The 22,510-nt window shown below is 43.7% G+C and overlaps 1 protein-coding gene across 5 annotated transcripts in view; it reads left to right on the plus strand.

Moving 5' to 3' along the window:
- The window catches only part of FAM135B (family with sequence similarity 135 member B), a 263,682-nt gene that overhangs the window by 199,603 nt on the left and 41,569 nt on the right, over nt 1–22,510 (plus strand). For all 5 annotated transcript variants that reach the window (XM_061438529.1, XM_061438527.1, XM_061438530.1 and 2 more), the window contains exon 8: nt 21,115–21,268. In XM_061438529.1, the coding sequence (XP_061294513.1) occupies nt 21,115–21,268 (154 nt within the window). The remainder of the gene's footprint in view (nt 1–21,114; nt 21,269–22,510) is intronic.

Here is a 22,510-nt window from a genome sequence, read left to right on the forward strand (position 1 = left end):
CCATGAAGAAGGCAACCCAAGCTTTAACATCTATGATTCTGCATATTCTAATTAGGCTTTGTTGATTGTAGCATTTCTTCCCTCCAATTTCCACTCTTTCCTCTGACCCCAGGTTGCATTAGGAGGCCCTTCCTGGACCCCAGTATCTTCTTGCTCATTCTCATCATCACAGACTTTGTAGTTGATTGTCATTGCTCTTTGTCTAGCCAGTCTCTCATGAGACTTCAACTTTCTAGATTGCAAGTATTGGGGGCAGTTTCTGTTCACTGTATCATTTCAAACCAACAGGTGCCCCCACCCCAGAAAGAACCCTACGTGCACAGCCATTGTCACGTGACTCTTTTAATTAATTAGTTGATTTTGGGCTGTGCCGGGTCTTCCTTGCTGTGCGGGCTTTTCTGTAGTTGCTGCAAGCAGGGGCCGCCCTCCAGCTGTGGTATGCAGGCTTCTCACTGTGGCAGCTTCTCTCATTGCAGAGCAAAGGCTCTAGGGCTCACAGTCTTCAGTGGTTGTAGCATGTGCGTTCGGCAGTTGCAACTCCCGGCTCTAGAGCGCAGGCTTAATAGTTGTGGCAAACAACTTTAGTTGTTCCGTGGCGCGGGGAATCTTCCCAGACCAGGGATCAAACCTGTGTCTCCTGCATTGGCAGGCAGATTCTTTCCCACTGAACCACCAGGAAGTCCTGGTCACATGGCTCTTGATGCTTTCTATGCTTTATCCTATTTAATGCCCATGATAACCCTCTGAGCTAAATCATCACCTGTACTTTGGACACGAGGAATCTGAGGCTCAGGTCACACAAGTGCAAAGCTTCAGAAGAGAATCCAGTGTGGCAGAGAGTGTCTAACACTGGTGTGCCTGGCCTTGGAAATTGCCCATGTAGGCACCTGGTCCACAGTGCATAAGAATCTCATGTTCATGGCAGCAGCCTGCCACCTTGCCACACCTTGCCCATCCTATTGCTTCACCCTCATCCGCAGCTTTATAGAATGTTTCTTCCTCCTAAATATAGCAGGAATGCTCCCCAAACCTCTCTGTAATCATAATTGCTCCATCTGAGAAAACAAAAACCATAATTTGAGCATAACTACTCATTGAGGAGTTAAAGACTTGGCAAGAGTTACTGAAAAGAATCATTTTATGTTCTGGCTCTTAGGCATGCCCTGGACTTGGAGTTAAGAAATCCATAATTAAATTGGACTCTGACCTTTATTAGCTTTTGTTCTTGAGTAAGTCAGTAAACCTTCTGAGATTCAGAGCCCTGGTCAGGAAAGTAACAGTAATACTTGTTCCTTAATTCTTTAACATAATCAGTAACTTGGCCATCTCACCGTATTCCTGTATCTGGTCATTTTTAGTGAGACTGCAGCTAACCATGTGTTCTCCTTCTGTCACGGACAAGCAGGACACTAGTGGAGGGTATATATTTTAAATAAACAATTATATCATTAACTGTTAAATGTGTTAGTTGCTCAGTCATGCCTGACTCTTTGCAACCCCATGGACTGCAGCTCACCAGGGTTCCTCTGTCCATGGAATTCTCCAGACAAGAATACTAGAGTGGGTTGTCATTTCCTTCTCCAGGGGCTCTTCCTGACCCAGGGATTTAACCCAGGTCTCCTGCAATTCAGGCAGTTTCTTTATCATCTGAGCTACCAGGGAAGCCCATTATATTATTAAATCATACATTATAATTGTGATGAGAGTTAAAAATGAATAGAGCAAGTGATTGCTCTTCTACTCTCTCTGTGTCTTGTTTATGTCCTGTTTAGGATGATTCACCTACGTGCCAGAGAACTCTTGTTATATATGATCATCTTTGGGAAACCCTAGCATTTCAAAATATATACCTGTTTAAGTGTCTGCAGTATCTGCCATGAGCCCTGGACTCTGGACCCAGGTTGCAAATGTTGCATTCTTGACTCTCTGCGTGAGTGTGTGTGTGTGTGTATGTGTATATGTGTGTGTGCAATTTTAGACAGTTTACTTATTCTCTCTATACCTGAGTTAAACTCATCTGTAAAATATAAATAATATTAATATGGAAAATGTATAGGTTTGGAATGAGAAATCAACGTGTTAATATACGAAAGCCTGCGACATAGCACAAGGTACAAGATCAGCCTTCCATAAGTCGCTATACATGTACTGGTTCCTACTAACAACTTATCACGAGCACATCATACCCGTGTGCCTGTCAGCTGATGGCTCCTAAAGGGAAAGGGTGAAACAGGTGAACAAGCAGAGGGGCCTTGCAATAATCCAGGAAAGAACCTGCCCCCAGGTAATTACCCCAGGAAATGGGAGGAGGAGTGGAAAGGGTGAGAGGAATTTTGGAGGGAGAATAAATAGATCTGGGTGCGGGAGAAAAAAATTCAAAGACAACTCTGGTTTTTTTTTTGGCTAATTGGGAATGGTATATATAGCTTTTCCCATTTATTCCCTTAAACTCTTTTTTGGTATTTTCTCAGTCTTCCATCTCCAATGTGTAACCAGATCTGGTGCTTTCCACCATATGATTGCTGAGGGTTTTCCCTGCGTTTACAGTGCTCTGAACCTTCACTGGTGCCTGGTGGGTTTTTGTAATACGACTGAAGCCTGGAGTTCAAGGCCACGATGAAAGCTGCCTAGGTCAGGTTCCAGGCTCAGCAGTTCTAGAAATTACAGGAAAACTGGATATTGTGATGTTTTCCCCCCACATATCAGCCTGTTCTCCTAATCAGTGTCCCTTTTTTCTCACTGAAAAATGAGCAGGACCAATGGAATATTCCAAAACTCCATACTTTCTATCTCCAGTGTTATGCATAATTGAATATATTTGATAGTTTCTATCATCTTGAAAAATCACTTTTCAAATATTGAAATAATAAAAGATCCATCAAAGAACAGTGGTGTGATATTACCTTCTGTTCCCATGGAGACCAAATCACCAGTGTTCAGCTGTGTGATTATTAATGGCATCTGCTCATATAAGGTACACTGAGTGAGCTTGGTAAGTAAGCAAATGATATTTATCATCGCCTGCAATGTGTTCAACTCATTCAACTTATGTTTGTCATTGGGATTTTATAAATGGTTTTATTTTCTAGTTTGGTTCCATTTAATTTTTTTGAAGGGCATGTTGCCAGTGTTTGGTAAGATATTTCTTGGCGATGTTGCGTAGTCTTATGAGAAACACTTTATTTGTGTGTGTGTATATGGGTTTGTTTGGGGAGGCATGTCATTGAACAGGATTTCTGCAGTGTAGACTCAACAGCTATAGCATACTATAGGAAGTAAGAAACCCAGTAAAACCGGAGAGGAATTTTTATTGAGCAAGTACTGTATGGTGTACAGAATGTTCAATTTTTGCAAACAGGGTCTCTTCTGAGCCTTGTAAGATCCATGAACATTTCACATTATGAATCCCATTCTATAGATGAAGACACTAAGGATCTGAGAGGCCAAGCATTTTTCCTAAGGGCACTTATTTGAAACATAATTCTAAACCACCTGTATGTAGTTCTGAAGTGATTGCTCTTCTTTGTGTTTTTCACTAAACTAAATTGTGGTTCTGAGCATAATGCTGGCCCCTGTGGGTTGTTCTCATGGTTAATGTATTTAAAGCGATGGGCACATAGCCACTGTTGAGTGAATGGTATTGGGTTGGCCAAGACCGGGGAGCGAGACCATACCTCTCACTTTAACAGAGTCTGCTCCACTAACTGTTGGAACTGAATCTCATTCCTCGCTGACTTCTGCCATCCTCTCTGCCTCATTGGCTGCTGCCTCTGGGTAGCACAGAGTCCTGTTCCATATTGATCTCATTGTCTTTCCCAAGAGAACTTTCAATGAAAATGATGCCTGTTTGTGGCTGCCAGGGTATCAGCTGGAGGCTTCGGGGAGCACTCCAACTTTGGCTTAGCCCTGCCTGTAGGCTCTGATGCATTCATGGGAGGGAGAGAGGGTTGGAGGGTGGAGAGCCCCTGAGAACTTCCCACGGTGCCTTAGCTACACTTCTTGAGACTTATCGTCGATGCTTTGAGTCTTGGCACTGTGATCCTTGAGTACCATAGTGCGCTCTCTGTCCCAAAGCCCCTTCATCCTGTTTTACTTAGCGGCCAATCACACCCCTTTGATTCCTGAACCCCTTTCATAGACAGGGACCCTGAAGCCCTGAGAGCAGAAGTGACTTGCCTAGGATTGTCCATCTGGTAAACTTTAGATGTTGGATTTAAGACTGCATTCAGTGTTCTGTCTGCTATGTAAGTTGTCTTGGTGATCATGGCAGGGAATTCATAGAGGTGTAAGGAGTTTTGCTCCATGACTAAGATTCAGATCAGACTCTGTACTTTCTGTGAATTAATAGAATAATATTAGCTAAAATATACTAATAATATTAACTAAAATATCTTTTCCGGGCACTGTCTTAAGCCTTTGCATACACTCTCTGCTTGCAGCCTATGAAGAAGCTGCCTTTTATTTCCCTCGTTTTACAGGCAAGGCAACTGAAGCCTACAGAGATAAGCACCCGGCCCAAGTCCAGGTAGGCTGTGAGTGACGGGGCTGGAGTTTCAGCCCACGCTGGTATAACCCTAGAGATTTGCTCTTAGCCATTACGTCTGTTCAGCTGGGGTCATCTTCTGGGGACGCAAACACATTTTCTGTGTTGCTTATCTGAGTGAGTCACCAGAAACCTCAGAATCACCTATGACTGCTTCTCCCTTGCATCCTCATCAGTGGCTGATTCCTTCAAACTCCAGGAGTCTTAGTTTGTCTCCCTTATCCCTCTTCTACCGCCTGAGCAGATGCCCTTTTACCTGGAAAACGCTCAGCGTCCCACTTGTCACTCACCTTCTGGTCCTCTTCTCTCTCCTCGCCTCACCCAGGCTGATTGGAGATGATGGACCGTAAGCGCATCATCATGACAAACAAGAGGGGGCGTCATATTCACTTATTTTACATCTTTCAATCTGCACTCACCTTCAGCTTTCTCCCCACGTGTGCACTGTGCTAAAATCGTGTTTTCTTTTTTCACTTCTGCCAAAGGTCTTCCTTTACTTGAGTTTTCACATACATGCCTGGAATTTTCATCCTCCTTGAAAAAAAAATATGACTATGTCTTTTAAATTATAGGGTCACTTCTTACATGGCATTTTTTCTTGACTTGACCAAGAACGATACAGATACTGTGTGTGTGTGTATGTGTGCGTGTTGCTGTAGCATTTATACACAAATTTATCACAGCATTCACCAAGCTGCACCAAAACCATTCACCTGTGTGCTGCCTCACACACTCAACTACAAGGGACTTGAATCCAGAAATTATGTACCAATAATCTTTTAAACTTTCTAACAACATTCTGCTTAGTGCTTAGCCCAGAAACAACACCCAATAATTGATTCTTGAAGAAACTATATGCATGATTGATTTGGGCACCACGCTGAATATTTTATGTATGTATATTCTACTTTGGGTTTCCCTGGTAGCCCAGTTGGTAAATAGACTGCCTGAAATGCAGCAGACCTGGGTTTGATCCCTGGGTCAGGAAGATCCCCTGGAGAAGGCAATGGCAACCCACTCCAGTATTCTCACCTGGAAAACTCCGTGGATGGAGGGCCTTTGGCAGGCTACAGTTCCTGAGGCTGCAAAGAGTCAGATATGATTTAGCAACAAAGACCAGATGTATTCTTCTTCATTCTAAGATAATGGCTCTTTGTAATAATATCAACCATAATTAGGGTTAAAACCACCCAAACTCTTCTTGAAAATTTCTCTTGGCTGGGTGTAGAAGTATTACTAAAAATAACATTTGCATAAGGGAAATGGTGGAGTAGTTTGTAAAAAGAGAATAGCTCTCATTTACTAGGATCAAATGGCAACCCACTCCAGTACTCTTGCCTGGAAAATCCCACGGATGAGGAGCCTGGTAAGCTACAGTCCTGTGAGCCGCAAAGAGTTGGACATGACTGAACAACTTCACTTTCTTTCTTTCTGTTGAGAGGCAGAGAGTGGCCAGCCCTAGGGGATCTGTGACTTGGGTTTGGTGAGGGGAAGGGTATATAGATGCTGGCAGGTGGGGATGGGAGACTGGATTCAGGGTCAGAACAGGCTGGTGTCTGGACAATTGAAGTCAGGGCAAGGGGAAACCATGGGCAGAGGGCCCAGGCTTTGGTCTCTGGATTAGAGTGGCTTTCATAACAAACCCAGGGGGCCTACTTGTCAAGTTACTGGGAGTGAGCTTGAGAGCCAGGCGTCCAGCCACTGGTCTCCAGGGCTGGTGAGGGATTCATACCCATCAAAGCCCTCCTGTTCTGCATGGTGCCTACTTGGTGCCAACCTCTGCATGGGTTCCAGCTCAATGGAGCTGGCGGCTTTCTCTCTGCTGCTCATTGAGCTCAGCAAACCTTCCCTCCTTTGCACTCCATTTCCTTTCACTTCTTTTTCTACCCTTCTTTTGCTTAAATCCACAAACAGCAATTTTCAAGGGAGATAAACCTCCTCAGTATTTGATCCTGAACAAGCTAAAATCCAATTCCCAAAAGATGTTCGTGCCAGATCAGGGAGTCAAGTCTTTAAGAATCAAAGGCATCAAGTGAAACAAAAAAGGAATTATATGAAATCAGAAATAATGCCCAGAGTGGAACTAACCTCTCCCATTGCTCCCACTGCCTGCCTCCTGTAACCCTTGAGCGTGATCTGATTATGAGGAGAAATGAGATGACATTATATTAACACTAAAATATTATTAATAAAAATAATAGAATTAACTGTGATAGTGATAATAGTCATCATTATTATTTATTCATTGTATCTACTATTTATGGAGTGGCCATCTGGTGTACTTAATATCTACCAGGCTCTTGATTTATTACATAACTAAAATCTGTCATCAATCTTGTATTATGGATGGCATCTCATTCCAAATTTTTTAACAGATAGATTCAGTGATTTCATATGCAGAGTGGAGCCCTGATGAGGTTAAAATCTGCTACGCCAACATGTCAATTCAGACTGACCCTGACAATGGAGGGCATGCTCATTTCATTCAACACGTGGTCTCTCATGTTTTTAAAATATCACACATACAATTGTTTGGGAATTTTTAAAGAGCTTTGATATGCATCCAATTGCATTGATGGATAGTTATTTAGTTAAGTCAGAGCCTTCCTTCAAACTAGACTTTAAAAATAAAGACATTCATCAGAAAGGTGTTTGGGGTTTTTATGATGATCTGACAACTAAATTGCTTGTTCAGTTTGAGTTGTATAATGTTGCTCTCAATTAGATTAAATATTAAGCATCCAGTTTGCCAAATGCTGGCAAAATTGCTGAACATTACATACAGTTTGGAGAACTGCTTTTAATGAAGAACAAATGGAAGTTAAATACTAGAAAGTGAAAGTGTCAAAGCTATAAATGTTTTAATGGAAAGATTCAGCATTTTCAAATGTTGGATATTTCAGGATATTCTGCATTGTAATGATGGGTATTGACTCCAGTTACCTTAATTAAAGAATCTACTGTCTGCAGAATCCTCGTTAGTACATACAGTTTTCAAGTGGCCTATTCATATCATTTGAAGGCTCTGTCTATAATACTGAAAATCAAAATCACCCATATTTAGGGACTTCCTTGGTGGTGCAGTGGTTAAGACTCCACAATTTCAGTGCCAGGAGCATGGGTTCAGTCCCTGGCCAGGAGACTAGGATCCTGCATGCCACATGATGTAGCCAAAAACACAAAACCTAATTAAAAACAAAACCAGTATTACTCATCCCCTCAAGCGAAGTCTGTAATAAACTTTAAAATTAAAAATTAAAAAAAAAAATCACCTGTATTTGGAAGAGAGTAGGGACATGGGATTCTGGCTCACCTCCCATTTCTATGCCTTGATCTCTTTAGTACAGAGAAAAGGGAGACAGTGTCTGTATGGTGTGGTTACCAGTACAAAGGCCACCAGCATCATGCTAGCTTCTGGGCTCTCTGACCTGTCCTTTCTGTGCGAGTTAGAACTCTGTCATCTGTCCTCCCACATCTATAAAGTAGCATACATGCACCTTTTCTGTATTGCTGTAATACAAGCCCTTGTTATTTGTGAGATGTTCATTCTTTGCCAGATATTCTTCTAAGTACTCACCTTCCATTTCCTGTCTCGGTTGTTCCTCACTATATTTCTTGGTGGTAATTATTCTTACTATTTTTGTTTTGTAGGTGAGGTATTAATCACACATTCAGACTGGGCTATATGTCATATAGAAGGTGCTCACTGTATTCAACAGAGTAATAGCAAATAATATGCAGTCAATAAGTACAGATGGTTGGATAGCATTACCAACTCAGTGGACATGAAATTGTGCAAATTCCGGGAGATAGTAAGAGACAGGAAGGCCTGGCGTGCTGCAGTCTGTGGGGTCACAAAGAGTTGGACATGACTTACTGGAGCCTATTATACAGAGTGAAGTAAGCCAGAAGGAAAAACACCAATACGGTATACTAACGCATATATATGGAATTTAGAAAGATGGTAACAATAACCCTGTGTACGAGACAGCAAAAGAGACACTGATGTATAGAACAGTCTTATGGACTCTATGGGAGAGAGAGAGGGTGGGAATATTTGGGAGAATGTCATTGAAACATGTAAAATATCATGTATGAAATGAGATGCCAGTCCAGGTTCGATGCACGATACTGGATGCTTGGGGCTAGTGCACTGGGATGACCCAGAGGGATGGTATGGGGAGGGAGGAGGGAGGAAGGTTCAGGATGGGGAACACATGTATACCTGTGGCGGATGCATTTTGATATTTGGCAAAACTAATACAATTATGTAAAGTTTAAAAATAAAATAAAATTAAAACAAAAAACAAAAACAAAAACAATGATGAGTATGCTGCTGCTAAGTCGCTTCAGTCATGTCCGACTCTGTGCGACCCCATAGACGGCAGCCCACCAGGCTCCCCCGTCCCTGGGATTCTCCAGGCAAGAATACTGGAGTGGGTTGCCATTTCCTTCTCCAAGGCATGAAAGTGAAAAGTGAAAGTGAAATTGCTCAGTCCTGTCTGACTCTTAACGACCCCATGTACTGAAGCCTTCCAGGCTCCTCCATCCATGGGATTTTCCAGGCAAGAGTACTGGAGTGGGGTGCCATTGCCTTCTCTGATGATGAGTATAGACCAGCATAAAAATAAGTCAACTGCCCTAGCCTCAGTTAAGAAGTGTTGCAATATTAATGCTGTCACTTTAGTGGCCTTACATTTAACAGTTTGGTCTTGAATGCTAAGGAAAATGCAGCTATGTAAACTGCACAGCAATATTTGAATGCAACGTGGCCGTGGACACAATCCAGATTTTACTTAACATGTGTTAAGATTATTATTGGTCTATAAATGTTGATAGTATTTTATAGAAAGCTCTTCTTCAATTCCTGACACTTTGTCTCTTTATCTATAAAATGAGGATTATAATGACACATCCTTTATAGGATTGATTTAAAAGCTCTAGTTATACTATGACTTCTTATGCAAACACTCTTATTTTGGTTTCTGCAATAGCTATGATCATTCCAATAAAAGCCAGAAGTATTCTGAGCTGGTTTCTTATAGAAGTAAACATTCTAAAATGACAGTATTGGTGCAGTGGCCTCCCATTTGCCTTAATAATCTCTTAGAACAGCATGATCTGTTTTCTGCAGAGGCCAAGAGAGAACCAGTGTTTGCTCCAGAGAGGCTGGAATTGTTGGTGGTTAGGAAAGTGGGCTCTGGGATTAGTTACATGTCATTCCAGCCATAGCCGTGACCTGTACCCTCCATGTGACCTTGAGCCAGTCATCCCCCGCCTTACTTAGAAATGACTCTGAATGCTGTGTATCTCAGACAAGGTTTATAAGGAGCCACATGGGTGGTGTTTATATGTTTGCTATCAGAATATAGATTCTTTCTTTTCATGTTGCCCTACTCTGGTCTTCTTTCCTGGTTCCCCATAGAATGAGCTGTGTATAATAGAAAGTCCACCTGAAGTACTAGGGAGAAAGATAAGGACCCAATTCACACAGGAGACTTCAGAACTCTAAAATAGGAGAGTAATTATTGATGCTGACTCTATGCTGACTTAATTCCAGTGCCAGCTAAAGGAATTTAATACCTTTGATAATTACTAAGTCACAAAGGCATAGAATTTTACGTCTTTAAGAGACTGTAGTGAACCCCTCCAGCATTCTAAGTAGAAACATTTACCATGGTCACCATATCCCAAGGTGCTGAGACTGACTGCTCACTTATTCTGCAGATATGTCTGGGTTTCTGATCTGTAAACTAGTCCCTTGGGATGGAAGTATTAATTGCTTGACCCTTAGCACACTACATAATTTACCCAGTGTATCTGATGGCCATTTCACCTTACTTATGCCAGTTTTATTGTCCCTGTTCTTGCTGTCTTATCCTCAGTTGAGACGATGTTGTTTCTGGTGAATTTAGAATAGGACCCAGGGGAAGAACAGAGCAAGGCTGTGCTGCTTTGGAATCCTGGACTTGTCTTTTAGTAATTATGGAACCTCAGGCTATTTACTTAACATCTCTGGGACTGTTCCACTTTTGCATATTTACATCATGATTTCAACTTCCCTGAATGTTTGGAGGGCCAGATGCAATGACTAATGAGAAGCCAGTCATAGAAGAAGGCTAAACATGTGTCTTCCCATCCCCACTGACGGGCATACCAGCCATGTATTGTCCGTTTCTTACATGTCTCTTTGTGCCGGGGAATTGTTTTTTGATCCCTTGGAGGAGGGCATGGCAACCCACTCCAATTCTTGCCTGGAGAATCCTGTGGACAGAGGCTCCCTGAGGTGGGGCTACAGTCCATAGCATCACAAAGAGTTGGACATGACTGAAGCAACTTATCATGCACACACAACATGATATGTCTGACCCTCCCATGATCAGACTCCAGGCTGTCTGTCCCGAATCATCTCCTGCTTGTTTCTCCTGACTATTTACCTTAGCAGCAAAGTACTGATTATATTTCCCTGCACTTTATTAATTTGTTCCCTCACTGCCTTTGTTTATGACTGTTCTGGTTCCCTCCCTCATCCGTGGTCTACCCACCTAGCCTTTTGAGTTTCGACTGTAGCACTGCTTCTTCCAAGAAGCTTTCCCTAGCTGCTCCTTTCCACACACTCATTGCATCCTAAGGTTTTCTCTAGTATGCTTGCCATGTTGTGCTACAATTTTGCATTCATGTCCCTGGTTCCTCCAACTTGAGACTATTTTCTTCCAGGGGGAGGAGGGCAGTGTGTGCTAATGTCTGGAGCTCAAGTGCTTAGGACACTGATAGACACACAGGAAGCACCGAACATAGAGTAATTAGGATCATGATGATAACCCAGATTGAACTGACCCCATTGATGTGCTGAAGACACCCAATGGGACTTCCAACCATAGTACTTCTAATATAAGGATACAGTTCTCCGAAGTCCAGTGGATCCAGAACAACAGTATATGCATTTGCCCAAATTACTAAATAGGCATTAAGGAAACTTTGAAGATAGTTATGAATTATTCAGGGTCAATATGTCATCTTATCTAATAACCAGTGAGTTATTACTTTTTAAACTTTTAAATAAATCTCTTGGTGATATAGAGATTGAAAAAAATTATTAATGAAAATACCACCCCTTCAGTGCATCAGTGGGAGAATTCATATGGAGTTCTTACCAATAATGATTAGAAGACTAATGGGCTGGTGTTTGTTGTACTTTAGGAAAGAAGACAAAGAGCATTTTTCCTTTATCCCTACTCTTGTCCAGTGAGGCCAATCAGCTACTGTCCGAGGTGCTGAAGTTGGTGAGCAGCAAAAGCAGGATTGTAACCCCTCAGTGTTTTCTTAATTTTTGTGGGGTAAAGCAACAGAGTTCCATAGAAATTCATTGAACTTGGAATTACAGAAATGACCTGGGGTCATTTCTTTCCTTTAAAAAACTTTCTGAAGTCTTTTAAAAACTGCTGTTTAAGACAGGCAGTGTGAGTAAAGAAGAAAGAAAACAATAATTGAGAATCAGGAAGGAAAACAATAAACAACAAAGACTGTTGAGGTCTGATTTTCAGCCACACAATTTAGGCTTGTCCTCTGGACCACAATAGAACAGTTGAGCACTCAGGGGCATTAGCTTTGTGCAGTGATTTTCAAGTTTTATTTATTTATTTTTAAACTAAGGACTTCTTTTTCAAATGAATGCCTAGGCAGAGTCCAACATAAAACTGCTGTGAACAGAAAAGCTCTGATGAAGTGGGGGCCTCATCCACCCTTCCCCTTTGCTGCTGCTGTGGTAGCCCCATGACTTCTCAAAATAGCGATTGAAATCCACTAATCCATTCTAACCCTCCAGCCAACACTGACCAACTCTTCTGTTTGTGCCCTGTGTTCCTGAGCACCCCAGGTAATATGACACAGGGAAGAATTAGTGTCATCAAAGGAGATCAGATCTGCTACATGTGGAGGGAAGCTTCTACACAATATCTTATTCCCCCCAACTGAGTGCTGTGCCAATTGGAAAATAAGACAAAATAATAAGACAGATTAGGATTAAAATGAAGATGTGAGATCGCTTGGTTTATATATTTGATCAAGGAGGTCCCAGATCTTGAGCTCCAGAATAAACTGCTTACTTAATCAGATACAGCCATGCTAGATAAATGCAGGCCCCCCTTGAAGACCTTCTCATCTACCAGGCTTCCCCCAGGGCTGAGAGTGGACTTGCTACCAAGAGAGGGAGAGTCCAAGGAAGAACCTCGTTTCTTATCCAGAACTCACCTTTTGCTCAGTAAGTGGGTGGAGAGGAGCTGGAAGTATGAAGCTAGTGGATGTCCCTACATCAAGAGTAGAGGAAGAGTGTTCTCATCCACAGCATGTGCCTTTAGGACTTTGATCCATTAGCTCCCCTCAGTGGGATGTTGTGCCATAACCACTGCCCCTTCCACCGGTGATACTCCTTTACAGCGCATCTCTTCATTTTCCCTATTGCCCTTCATTTTTTCTAAATTCCCCTTCAGTCAGCCACATGGATGGAAAGTATGTGAAAGTAGCTGGGATTAGAAGATGAAGAATATTCTGTTTCTGATTTCCAGGAGGGGAGGCAGGGGTACAACCAACTTGCAGAGGGAGAGAAACACAAAACCAAATTTATTCATTTTATGGCTGGAGCCACATAGATCTCCCTGGGATTGTTCAACAGTCATTTGTATGATCATTCAGTCCTGGAGCCATGTGGTGCTGGAGGGCAGAAAGTACATACATGCAAATTGGAGCAGATGCCTAGGTGGGAATATGGCCTAGGCTTGAGACCATGAGTTACTTTCCACACATCGTGTCTGCTCATCTGTCCAAGCCTGGCAACTCTCCTTCACCTTTGCCCCTGCTGAAAGAACCTCTGTGGATTACCAGTAAGAGGGTGATAGGAACGACTTTGAATTTGTGATTTCTATATGTTAACCATTTTTGGTAAGAAATAATTGTAACTCAACTCACAGCTAGTCACCATGACCCAGTGTGTTGGGACACAAAAATTGGGAACCGTTAACTAAGGTAGCAGCAGTGCGTTGTGTGTGTGCTCTATCGCTCAGTCATGTCCGATTCTCGGTGGCCCTGTGGACCGTAGTCCACCAGGTTTCTCTGTCCATGGGGTTACCCAGGCAAGAATACTGGAGCGACTTGCCATTTCCTCCTCTAGAGGATCTTTCTGACCCAGGGATCAAACCTGGGTCTTCTGTGTCTCCTGCATTGGCAGGCAGATTCTTTACCACTTGAGAAGCCCAGCATCAATGTGCTGCTGACAATTAAAAGGGCAGAAAGTTAAAACTGTTTTCCTGGAATTACAGCTAGTTAGTTACAAAGTGAAGGCTAGCACAAGGGGGTTTTGATTCCTCTTGAAATCCGTAGAGTTAGTTTCCTTTGAAAATTGAGGCTTTGACTGGAATTAGAAGCTTAACTCTTCTGCCTCCTGGATGGGTGAACACAGACTCTTTCAACTCCCTGAAGCTCAAATCGAAGATTAAATTCAGCATTAAGACTAGGAATGTGTGGTTTCCAGTGTCAGACTGTGTCTGCATTGCTGGTGTACATTTTGTATGCCATGACACCTGCAGAAAAGTTATTTGATATTTACCATTCTGGAGTTCAGTTTCCCAATCTATAAAATGGGGATAAATAATTGTGCTTATTTCATTGGGTTGGCATATGAATTAAATAATTGATACCTATAAAACACTTATTGCCTGACATTTAATAGAATTAAATAATAAATGTTAGCTGTGTATTAATGATGTTGCAGTTATTATTGTTATTTTTTATTGGTTAAAACAAAGATAGTGGTGAAAAACTGGCTAAATCGCCAAGAAGAGGAATTCAGGGACCAGAAAATAGTACCAGGCACACAGCAGGCGTACAATGAACATTTGTTGTTGTCAGTAGCTAAGTTGTGTCTGACTATTTGAGACCCCATGGACTGTAGCACACGAGGCTTCCCTGTCCTTCCCTATCTCCTGGAGCTTGCTCAAACTCATGTCTATTGAGTTGGTGACATCATCCAACCATCTCATCCTCTGTCACCCTCTTCTCCTGCCCTCAATCTTGTCTAGCATCAGAGTCTTTTCCAGTGGGTCAGCTTTTCTCATCAAGTGGCCAAAGTATTGAAGCTTCAGCATCAGTATCAGTCCTTCCAGTGAACATTCAGGGTTGATTTCCTTTAGGATTGACTGATTTGATCTCCTTGCAGTCCAAGGAACTCTCAAGAGTCTTCTCCAGCACCACAGTTTGAAAGCATCAGTTCTTTAGGTAAGTGTTTCAGGTTCAAAGACATAGCACACCGTCTAACCTCAAAGTGTGCATGGAGGTTTGGAGAGAGAACTTTACAGAAATAACTGTGGTCTGATGAGGTATGTATAAGGGACCCGAGAGGAGGGGGTAGTTGGAAAAGCTTCACAAGGGACAGGACATTGATCTGATTCTTTGTGGTGAGTTTCAAGCAGCAAGGGGATGGGGTTTTAAAAGAAGGAATGGCAACTAGTGGGCTCTGGAGTGAAACAAGAGGCAGCCACTGACCCTGGAGTTGTGATTGGGGCTCGAGGCTTTGGATGCCATTCCAAGGGATACAGACTCAGTCTTGTAGACAGTGTCTGTGCGCTCACTCGCTCAGTCGTGTCTGATTCTTTGCAACCCCATGGAGTGTGGCCTGCCAGGCTTCTTTGCCCGTGGAATTTTTTCAGGCAAGAATACTGGAGTGAGTTGCCATTTACTTCTCCAGGGGATCTTCTCGATCCAGGGATGGAACCTGTGTCTCCTTTGTCTCCCGCATTGGCAGGTGGGTTCTTTACCACTAGTGCCTCCTGGGAAGTCAGTGGGGATGCTCTAAACCAACTTGCATTCAGTGGTGCTGCAGATGAAAGGTGCTACCTGGGCAGTGAGAATGATTAGAAGGATGTGGTAGCAATTAAAGTAAGCTATAGAGAAGACTCAAGGTAGGGCAGAGGCAAGAGTGTCTTCAAACTTTCAAGATTCTTGAGATGAGAGAGGTCTAGAGACTAAAGGAACTTCTTGGCTTCCTATAATGTTGGGCAAGGTGGGTCCATTTACAAAGACCAGAGGGAAGAGAAGGATCAGGTAAGAGGGACAGTAATAAGCTCCTTTTTAAAAAAAATTAAATTTTTAATTGGAGGATAATTGCTTTACAATGTGTTGGTTTCTGCTGTAGAACAATGTGAATCAACTATAATGATACATATGTCCCCTCTGGCTTGAGCCATGTCCTCACTTCCCCCACCTCCTACCCCTCTAGGTCATCACAGAGCACCAGGCTGAGCTTCCTGTGCTATAGAGCAGCTTCCCACTAGCTATCTACTTTACACATGGTAGTGTATATATGTCAATGCTACTGTCTCAATTCATCCCACCCTCTCCTTGCCCTGCTGTGTCCACAAATCTGTTCTCTACATCTGCGTCCCTATTCCTGCTCTGCAAATAGGTTCATCAGTACATTTTTTTAGATTCTATTTGTTGTTGTTCAGTTGCTCAATCGTGTCTTTTTGCAACTCTGTGGACTGAAGCACACCAGGCTTTCCTGTCCTTCACCATCTCCTGGAGCTTGCTCAAACTCATGTCCATTGAATCAATGATGCCATCCAACCATCTCGTCCTCTGTTGTCCCCTCCTCCTGCCTTCAATCTTTTCCAACATCAGGGTCTTTTCTAATGAGTCAGTTCTTTATCAAGTGTCTAAAGTATTGGAGCTTTAGCTTCAGCATCAGTCCCTTCAATGCATGTATATTAATATATGACATTTGTTTTTCTCTTTCTGACTTACTTCACTCTGTATAACAAGTATTTTAAGATGCCTTCGTGACAACAGGCAAGCAATCCAATCATCAGTTTGGAATAGAGATCTAGAGATCAGGGCAGGGATTAGATGCAGAAATGTAGGTTTGAGAGGCATGCATATAAAGGTCTAATTTGATGGAAAGCTTAGCTATCTTCATTAGGTAATAAATGAAGGAGAAAGAAGAACTTCCTAACTAACATTTAACAGATACCTAATATAAACCAGACACTGTACTAAACAATTGAACTTTATTATCCCCACTTTCCATGTTTGGAAACTGACATTTCAGACATTTAAGGACTAACTTAGTCACATGGATAGTATGCAAGCAAGGAATAGACCCTATTTGACTTTGGATTCTGTGTTCCAACCAATCTTTATCCCTGCACAGCTCCCTGAAGACTTCCATTAAGTTAAAGTCCACTTGTCGGTTTCAACCTCCTGGTTGACCCTGGAAGTGAGAGCTGCATAACTGATAGACGTGTTTTCAGAGGCCATCAATGGGTGTGTCCTAATTTTAAAATTTCCTTTTGGTGTACCCTGACATTGCACTGAGCCATCATATAAGTCCATGTTTTACCCAGATGGTTTTGTTTAATCCTTAACCCTAATAGACCATACTATGATCGCTTCCTCTATGTCATGTTGTACAGATGATCCCATGGGGGTGGGCCCTGGCCAGGAGCGCCTTCCATTGTGAGTCTGCACACAGTCTCCTGTTTGGCTCACCCTGCATGAATCCTGTTGTATTATTTAGGGTTTCCATTCCAGACTGTTGATCAGGAGGACGGCTAAAAGTTCTTCCTTTGTGCTGGGGAGATTGGGCAAGTTTTTCATTCCACTTCTTGCAATTCTGTTAGGGGCATAGGTTCATCCATGCTGGCTCTGCAGGCCTGGAGGGTCAGCGAATGGGATTTCCTATGGCAAATCACTCACTTTCCAAACATGCGGTTGAGTACTTATGGAAATACCATTTGTTTTGTTTATAATAATAGGCATAAAATATCCAGGCATATTTTATTAGGATTTCTCTTTGGGTTAGCATTCTGACTTCATATTATCTCAGTAATCATCTTGAATCAGCCTTCTGAATATTCTCCAACATTCTCTGTATGTCTCTCTGTATAAGAACATTTGTATAAGATTTGTGTTTAGTCTGAAAAGTGGAACTTAATAATGGACTTTATAGATCCTTTGCCTCATCCATGGGTCCTGGAGCACTGTCAAAAGGAGGCCTTGGTGATAAGAAAATGCAGTTGTGAGCAGGACTGGAAAATGGAGGGTTTCGGGGCTGTCAGAAGCAAACAAGCTGGGAACTCAGAGCCACGAGATCCGATGCCCTTGTTAATCCTCTGTCGCTTTTATTTCTGCTTAGTCACGGCTGAGGGAGGCACTGCAGGGCTTGTATTCAGGCCTCTGTCATAGTTAAGCGGAGCAGCTGTCCTCTGCCAGCGTGGTTCCCAGAGGCACACGTGGCAGGTGAGCAAGGACTGCCTTTGCTGAGCCCCTGAACTTGAGAATCCTTCCTGCTGCGGGCAGAAACGCGGAGTGACCTTGTGCAGCTCACTGTATCCTTTGAGCCACAGCCTTTAACATGCGGAATGGGAATTGGATTTCTATCACTTATTTGGTCTGAGAAGAAAGAACTTCAAGGCATAAGTGATAAAAATAAGTAATAGAGAAATGTGCCAGAACATCTTCCAACATGCTATGCTATGCTATGCTAAGTCACTTCAGTCGTGTCTGACTCTGTGTGACCCCATAGATGGCAGCCCACCAGGCTTCCCCGTCCCTGGGATTCTCCAGGCAAGAACACTGGAGTGGGTAGCCATTTCCTTCTCCAATGCATGAAAGTGAAAAGAGAAAGTGAAGTCGCTCAGTCGTGTCCGACTCTTAGCGACCCCATGGACTGTAGCCTACCAGGCTCCTCTGCCCATGGGATTTTCCTGGCAAGAGTACTGGAGTGGGGTGCCATTGCCTTCTCTGACATGAGTCTGTCTGTTTTAGAACATACATGCATGTAAGTGCACATAAATATACATCAATATGTATGCATATGGAAGCTTAATAGAAGGACGTACAAGAAAATTATTCACTCTGGGGAAAGGGAACTGTATATCGTGCTTCCTTTGGTAATACTGAGATTTTTTTTTTTTTTTTTACCATATCTGTATTATATTTTGAAAATCAAAGTGAGAATATCTGCCTTATAAGGTGCTTGTTAAGGATCCAGTGAGATACAGTGTGATGGGAACATCTAGATGGTTCATGAACAGTGAATTATTTCTTGCTCTGTAGACCTGGAGAGTGCAGCACACATGCTCCCTGCTATGCACAAACTTTGCTTGTCTTCCCACAGCTGTACTGCTTCTGATCTTAATATAATAGGAAAGATGAGAAGTAGGAATATACAGATTACCCTGGGCCACTGGTGACTACAGGTGTCCTGCCTGGGTTTTCTGCTTGATGAAATGGAGAAACTTTTCAATGCCAAAGCTTGTTGAATGTCTTTGTTCAGTCCAAATCAGTAGGGACCTCGTTAGGCAAAGCCAGGGTTAATTTGAGGTGCTGGGGAGTGAAGGACGCTGCTGGGACTTTCCACAGGGAATTCTGTGATGCCCAGTTTCCACCTTTAGACCTGAATCACTCCCTCCTGCTCTGCCAAGGACAATGGTGGCCAACAGTGGGTGGCCAAGTCCCTCTCTGGAGGCTGCTCTGTCTGAGAGAGCTGCTGACCAAGGTCACACCTCCTCCCTGGGTGACCAGTAACAGTCAATGCATGAGTACAAAGGCCTGGCCAGAGAGTCTGCAGGTCCAGAGCTTCCCCTGGGATTGACTGAGGTCTCTGTGCAGCGGGCTCCTCCCTCTGCCCCACCCCCTTCCCATGGACATTGCTCTCCAGAGCACAGGCCACGATCTTCCTGCTGGCTAATGTCTGTCCTGCAGTCTCTTACCAGGGAATTCAAAAAGCAATTCGAAAGCTTTTGAATTGTGGCACTGGAGAAGACTCTCAAGAATCCCTTGGACTGCAAGGAGATCAAACCAGTCAATTCTAAAGGAAACCAACCCTGAATTTTCACTGGAAGGACTGATGCTGAAATGCCAATACTTTGGCCACCTGGTGTGAAGAGCCAACACATTGGAAAAGACCCTGATGCTGGACAAGATTGAGGGCAAGAAACGGAGGTGACAGAGGATGAGATGGTTGGATGGCATCACTGACTCAGTGACCATGAATATGAGCAAATCCCGGGAGATAGTGAAGGACTGGGAAGCCTGGCATGCTGTAGTTCATGGGATTGAAAAGAGTCAGACACAACTTGGTGACTGAAAAAACAAGGAATTAACCTAAAACTGACTCAGAGAGAGGTGACGGCAGACCTGACTGAGACTTCCATCCAGGTTTCCTAAGCATTCCATGACTCAGCAAACATGATGTAGTGATGAGAGTGCCAACAAGTGCACCCACCTTCGTGACACCATTGGGAGTAGAGGAAGTTTCAGATGGCTGCTGACCCCTATCAGACCTGTCCTGCCCCCACTTCACCGACTCAGCCCTCTTAGAAGGAGGCAAGGGAGAAGGAGACAAAAAGGGCAGGAGGCTGCCTCATAGACAGCATGCAAGTCAACTCACAGGAGCCAAGAGGACGTAGTCTGACAACATTTTACCTGGAGTTTCACCCAGCAGGGCAGGCTAGGAAGCACGAGATGGTGAAGAGACATTTACTTGCTCCCCTCATAGCCACACGGGCCATAGATTCCTACACCGTGGAATTCTCCAACTCAGTACTTGGTGTGTGCTAAGTCGCGTCCAACTCTTTGTGACCCCATGGACTGTAGCCTGCCAGGCTCCTCTGTCCATGGGACTCTCCAGGCAAGAATGCTGGAGTAGGTTGCATTTCCTTCTCCAGGGGATCTTCCTGACCCAGGGATCAAACCCATGTCCCACGTCTCTCACATTGGCACATGGATTCTTTACCACTGGCGCCACCTGGGAAGCCCACAGTACTCAGTACCTCTCTTTTTCTGTCCAAACCCATCTCTGAGAATCCTTTCTCTCATTTTTAAGTCCTTCCTTAAATTCACCTGAAGTCATCCTTCTCTGGCGGGGTTGCAAGAAATTCATAACTGTCCTGGTCTTCCTCCATCATGTCTCGGCCTACAAGTAACTTGTGGACTCAGGCGTCTTTTCCTGCAAGATAAATGACTTACAATGTGTAATTATGGGTGTAATGTGTCTTACACCTACAAACACAGTATGGAGCATTCTCAGACTCCATGGTCACACCCACAGCCTCTGACACTTTCAACACTGAGAGCTGAAACTCACTGACTTCTTCCTAATTTACAGCAAAGCTTTTTTTCTCCTTCTCAGCACTGTGCTCTTCATCCACCAATACAGAGGTCTTTCTAAATGCCTTACCTCCCTGTGAGAAGGAGCCCCCTCTGTCGGTCACATGACTACTTCTTACAGTGGCAAGAAAGAGTCTTATAAGAGGGGGCGACATTCACTTGCCCCAAACCTGTGAGGTCCCTGCCCTCATCATGGTCATCATCATCATCTAATGTTGTTATTACTATCGTTATTGTTTTAATTTGAAAATTATAAGACAGAGGCTTGGCCAATTTCAGTGGGTTTCCCATGCAGAAGGGGAGGGAGGAGATTCCAACTCTTTTGCTGGAGTCTTGACCGTCTTCCCCAGTTTTTTCAGGACCAGGCTCCAGGGATGGTCCTCAGCTTCTGCTTCTGTTTCCCCCCACAGGGGAGCTTCTACGTGCCATCTGAGAACTGCATGCAGCACGCTTACAAGTGGCACCGGGAGCTGTGCTTCCTGCTCTTGCACGCCTACCGGGGACTGCGTGCCTACTTCCTGACCATCCTGAGGGACATCCCCGAGCTGCCGCGCATGGAGCTGGGTAAGGGGCTGGGAACTAGGAATGGGGGGGGACTCAGCCCAGCAGCTGACCCTCTGCCCTCGGGCGTCAGCATGCTCTTATAAATGTCACAGTAGCAAGCACTGTTTCGGGTAGGTTTGGTTTGGTTTTTGTTTTGGTGTTTGGGCATTTTACATCATTCTAGCAGGAGGACACCGTGGGCATGCCAATGCAGGAAGAAAAGGCACATGTGCCTCTAGTCATCGTGTTCATTTACTCATTCATTCATTCATCCACCAAGTTATTAAATTTATTAAACATGTATTAAACATCTACCCTGGGTACATAATGTGGATTTGCTTTCTAAGGGAAACTGCCTGTTTGCAGCCTTTTTCTTAATGAGGCTGTAGCTACGGGATTGCAACTTACAAGAGTGTAAAACAGTCCAAGAAATACCTAAATGTATGTGTTTAATGGGTTATTAGAGAAAGCTCTCGGTAGTCATCATCTTTGGCTTTCCAGGGATGACTTGCTTCTTGTACATCACCAGACATCATGATCATTGAGCCCCTTCCCTCTTGACTGACGGATGGTGGGACTGCAGCTCAGAGAGGTGAAATGACCACTCAGGGTCACACAGCCACGTGTGGCAGGATGGGGCAGGAGCACAGAGGTGCTGTGCTTGGGGCAGCCTTTTATATCAGGTCACACTCATTCACAGTAGGCAGTGGGTTATTGTTCTGCTCAAAGTCCCCTAAAGAGGCCCTTTGTCCTTGAAACAGAAACCAGGCCCTCAACCTGGTGCGTGCTTAGTTGCTTCAGTCGTGTCTGACTCTCTGTGACTCCATGGACCATGGCCTGCCAGGCTTCTCTGCCCATGGGATTCTCCAGGCAAGAACAATGGAGTGGGTTGCCATTTCCTTCTCCAGCTCAGCCTGCTATTCACGGTTAATAACAGCCCTGCTGTGGGGAACCTCAGCGTCTCTCCCTGAACTCTGAGATCTTACCTTTGGAGCGAGTTGTAGATTTGGTGGGATCAATGGCCTTGCATGTGTCTGTTATTACACTGAACACGCCACACAACAATCCTGTATTTGCATATTTCTCATCCCCACTAGACTGGGGGTCTTTAAGGGCAGAAGCCGGATCTGAGCCCAGATGCCTCACACCCAGTGCTTGGCGTGCAGAATGAAGAAGTAGTTGCAACATTGTTGTTGCCTCGACCTCTGGCGCCCTCTTACCACCTGGGTTTTGTCAGCTCTAAGGCCCTCTTTTGAAAAAAAT

This window comes from Bos javanicus, chromosome 14, assembly GCF_032452875.1.
Source record: "Bos javanicus breed banteng chromosome 14, ARS-OSU_banteng_1.0, whole genome shotgun sequence".
In the NCBI taxonomy this organism is placed as follows: domain Eukaryota; kingdom Metazoa; phylum Chordata; class Mammalia; order Artiodactyla; family Bovidae; genus Bos; species Bos javanicus.